At 40.2% G+C, this 3,433-nt stretch overlaps 1 protein-coding gene across 1 annotated transcript; it reads left to right on the top strand.

Moving 5' to 3' along the window:
• The first annotated feature begins 558 nt into the window (after positions 1-558).
• CYTL1 (cytokine-like 1) lies at positions 559-2,676 on the top strand. The gene is made up of 4 exons (XM_009572333.1): positions 559-736; positions 845-889; positions 2,266-2,394; positions 2,548-2,676. The coding sequence occupies exons 1-4, from the start codon at positions 593-595 to the stop codon at positions 2,629-2,631; spliced, it is 402 nt and encodes a 133-aa protein (XP_009570628.1). The 5' UTR covers positions 559-592; the 3' UTR covers positions 2,632-2,676.
• The last annotated feature ends 757 nt before the right edge of the window (positions 2,677-3,433 follow it).

Below are 3,433 nucleotides of genomic sequence, written 5' to 3' on the forward strand. Positions count from 1 at the left end.
TGCATAGGTTAAAAGAGAAAATAATACTAGACCTGGGAGGTTTCCTTTATAGCGATAACCTTTCAGACCTGCTAAGGATGATAAGCAAGTCTGATTGATGCTACCAACATATGACACCAGTCCTGGAAGGATTTCTCTCTGTCTGCAGCCTATGCAGTCACACAGCTGTTCGTTACGTTCTTAAGAAAGAGGCGTATGTGCCAAAGCACGTACAGGATCAGGCCTACAACACTTTGATAATCCTGTGCTGTTTCGTACACGTATGTCGGTTGCTTGAGATGCTCACTAGGTTGTTTTCTTTCTGGAATGAAAAGTGCCAGTAGTGTTTGTTTTTGTCACCCTCATTCCCTCCTTTCCCTGCTCCAGCCAGGAAAGCTCTAGCAGCTCTGACTCATAGGTTGGCAGGAAATTTAAAACGGCAGCAAGCTGCTGCTCGGACCACCCCCAGGCTTTTTTTTTTCCCATTGATGCAGGAGACTATTTAATTGGGGGCTGACTTGTCGAACTTACTCGTTAACTCTTACCAGTGGCTGCCTAACCACTAACGGTGATTTTTTTCCTCCCTTCCTCCTCCTTGGACAAACTCCTCACAATGAAGATGCTGCTGAGCCTGATTGCTCTGCTCTCTGCTGCCCTGTTAGCCAACGCAGCCCCTCCAACTTGCTACTCGAGGGTGTTGTCTCTGAGCAAAGAAATCACGGAGTCTTTTAAGGAGTTACAGACCTCCAAAGCTGTGGTGAGTCTACCTAAAAACTGCTCCTGCAAGGACGCTTGTAGGTTGCTTGCTTTTGACACAAGTTTCTCTCAAAACAGAATTGCAATGGGTCTTTCTTCTTTCTTGCAGGACTCATGTGTGGAGATGCTGCCCAGGCTGTACTTGGACATACATGTAAGTTTTCACACTTCTTTCTTACTGCTGTGCAGTAAAAACAGCTAATGAAAAGAGAGGATAACTCTTAAGATTGTACACCAGAAGAGTGGTTTGAAACGAATTTTAAAAAACTTAATTAACTAGAGAGATGAGTGACAAAAAAAAAAAAATCTCATTTTGAACCTTATTAAAATCCCTATGGAGCTTCTGAGATTTTACTTCTTTAAAAATTCAAAAATGAGGAAATCAATATTTTGAAGTGATTACCATTTCTACATTATTAATTTAATGTTTTCAGAAGTTAAATATGTGCAAAAAACCTTTGAATAATAGTTTAAAAGAAATGCAGAATAAAATTTCTTCATTTAATAAATCTACTTCGTTTTATGTCATGAGTGGCTTCTGGCACTGCAGTTTTAATAAAAAGAAGTACAGGAATACCTTGCTGGCTTTTCCTGTTTTAAATAGCCACTTCTTGAATCCAGAAAGAAAAAGTATGCCTGAAGATATGGAACTGTGATACTGAGAAAAGACAGCAGAACAGACATCTCCCAGCAAAGACAAAATAGCCTCCTGCACACATAGTTTATGTCATAGTGTTCTGCCCTGGGATATCCAACATATTTTGCTTCTTTTCCCAGTGCTCCACTGAGTAACTAAAAAGTAGAAAATATCAGACTAAGTAAGAGATATCTGACACATTTTGCCAGAGGCAACTACACCATGAAGTCTTGCAAGTCAGGACTCTCCAGATTCCAATTCCAGAGTTGCCAGTGTCTCACGTCATTGCAAAGACCAAGCAATGTGAGCCCAGTGCCTCAGTTTCCCTTGCTTTAAAGCAAGAGCTGGGATATTTATTTACCTGCTTCGCAAGGGCGTTGTGACATTCATGTTGGCTGTGCTTTATTTTGATAACGCAAAGTCCGAGGTAAAAATTACTCTGAAAAAATTTTGCCTGGTGCTCACAGTATTGCCAAAAGGCAATAGTACGGGAACAGAGGAATCATGTCTGTGAGATGTTGATAATCTGTTCACCAGCTAAATCAGGTGCTCTCTTAAAAGGGAGACAGTGCGCCTATTCTGTAGGTAACTCCACCTACTACAGGAGCAAATTTGATTGTATTGGCACTGCTATCTCCTAAAGCATGTGGGAAAGAAGCTGGCAGAACAAAACTGCACCTATGCACTTTTCCAAGCACTTATTTGGACCAAACATCTTTGTTATGAAATATTGATGGTGAATTCTCCTAACTGAAGGTTACATAAATTACTCATACATAGAGGTAGGAATTCAAGGTTCCCACAGAGGCAGTAAGAATTTTGTAAGTGGTAGACGAGAAACATAAATCTGTGTTTGTGCAGGGTTACACATACCTCTTTTGCATGCTTTGCAGAATTACTGTGTGTTGGCAAAACTCCGTGATTTTGTGGCCTACCCCAGATGTGAGAGAGTGCTTGAAGTGAGTGAGCTGAAGGAAAAAGCCCGGAGCCTGTACACCATCATGATCTCCTACTGCAGAAGGGTAGGTCAAGATGCGCCAACAGGGACATGGTCTCTGCTTTTAGCCCCCTCTGTCTCCACCCTGTCCCAAGGAGCAAAACTGGATCAGAGCCTGAGCCTCTCAACATTGTGCTATCTTCCTTATAAATGTTAGCCTTCTCTTTTGTTTCTCCAGGACTTGGTGTTCCTCACTGATGACTGTAACGCTCTGGAAAATCCTATTCTGCCTCCCATTGAGCCCTCCATCATTGAGAGCTAAAATGGAGTCAGCCCAAAAGTTGTACCTGGGAAATTTTCAAGGAGAGGAAGAGTCGAAATATGTATATGCAGTAAACTACCACGTTAACAACTAAAATCTTTTTCAAGCACACTAGCAATATTATCTCAGACTTACCCGTTTTTCTCAGCCTTGGCAGGAAATGAACTGCATGCCTTGCATACCTATTGAGCTGCTAGGGAAACTATGGTTAGAGAGCATTTTTCATTTGGCAAGGTATGATATTTCAGTTTAGCCAAATGTATAAAGTATGTTTTGTTTAAACATTAGATACTAGATTTTTTTTAGTCTTTTATGAATAACTAGATTCATATAAAGAAAATACATTATGATCAATATTCAATCCTGACTTAGCAGTTCTTTTATTAGACAGGCATGGAAGGGACCATATTTGTTTTTCTTGAAGTGTTTGATTGATAGGAGAAGTGTAACTCTGTACTGACAGACGTCTCTCTACCTGTATAGCTCATATATGTATGCCGATAGTTTTTGATGTCAGACTTGAAAGTAACTTGTCTCTGTGGAAAACTAAATAAAAACAGCCTTCTAACCCAAGATGCTTGTGTTACATCATGTCTTTCAAGATCAACCCGAAAGGTGTCATTCTTATAAACTTACTTTTCACAGTCACTTGCAAGTTGTTTTTCACAGCATAAGCCATCTTTAGCTTTGTTTCCATAGCAATGCAAACTTTGCTGTGTCTGCATGATTTGACAATGTGTAAGTTTCTACTGGGAGAATTTTTCCGTACTGCAAACAATTTCTTTGATGAAATTAGTGGATT

This window comes from Fulmarus glacialis, unplaced genomic scaffold (genome assembly GCF_000690835.1).
Source record: "Fulmarus glacialis isolate BGI_N327 unplaced genomic scaffold, ASM69083v1 Scaffold49612, whole genome shotgun sequence".
Lineage (NCBI taxonomy): Eukaryota > Metazoa > Chordata > Aves > Procellariiformes > Procellariidae > Fulmarus > Fulmarus glacialis.

What these genes read in the sequence shown, in the direction of transcription:
- CYTL1 (XM_009572333.1), top strand. Translation starts at nt 593, where the DNA reads ATGAAGATGCTGCTGAGCCTGATTGCTCTGCTCTCTGCTGCCCTGTTA. An exon ending in TACAGACCTCCAAAGCTGTG is followed by an intron (nt 737 to 844) that starts GTGAGTCTACCT and finishes TCTTTCTTGCAG; the next exon opens with GACTCATGTGTGGAGATGCT. An exon ending in GGCTGTACTTGGACATACAT is followed by an intron (nt 890 to 2,265) that starts GTAAGTTTTCAC and finishes CATGCTTTGCAG; the next exon opens with AATTACTGTGTGTTGGCAAA.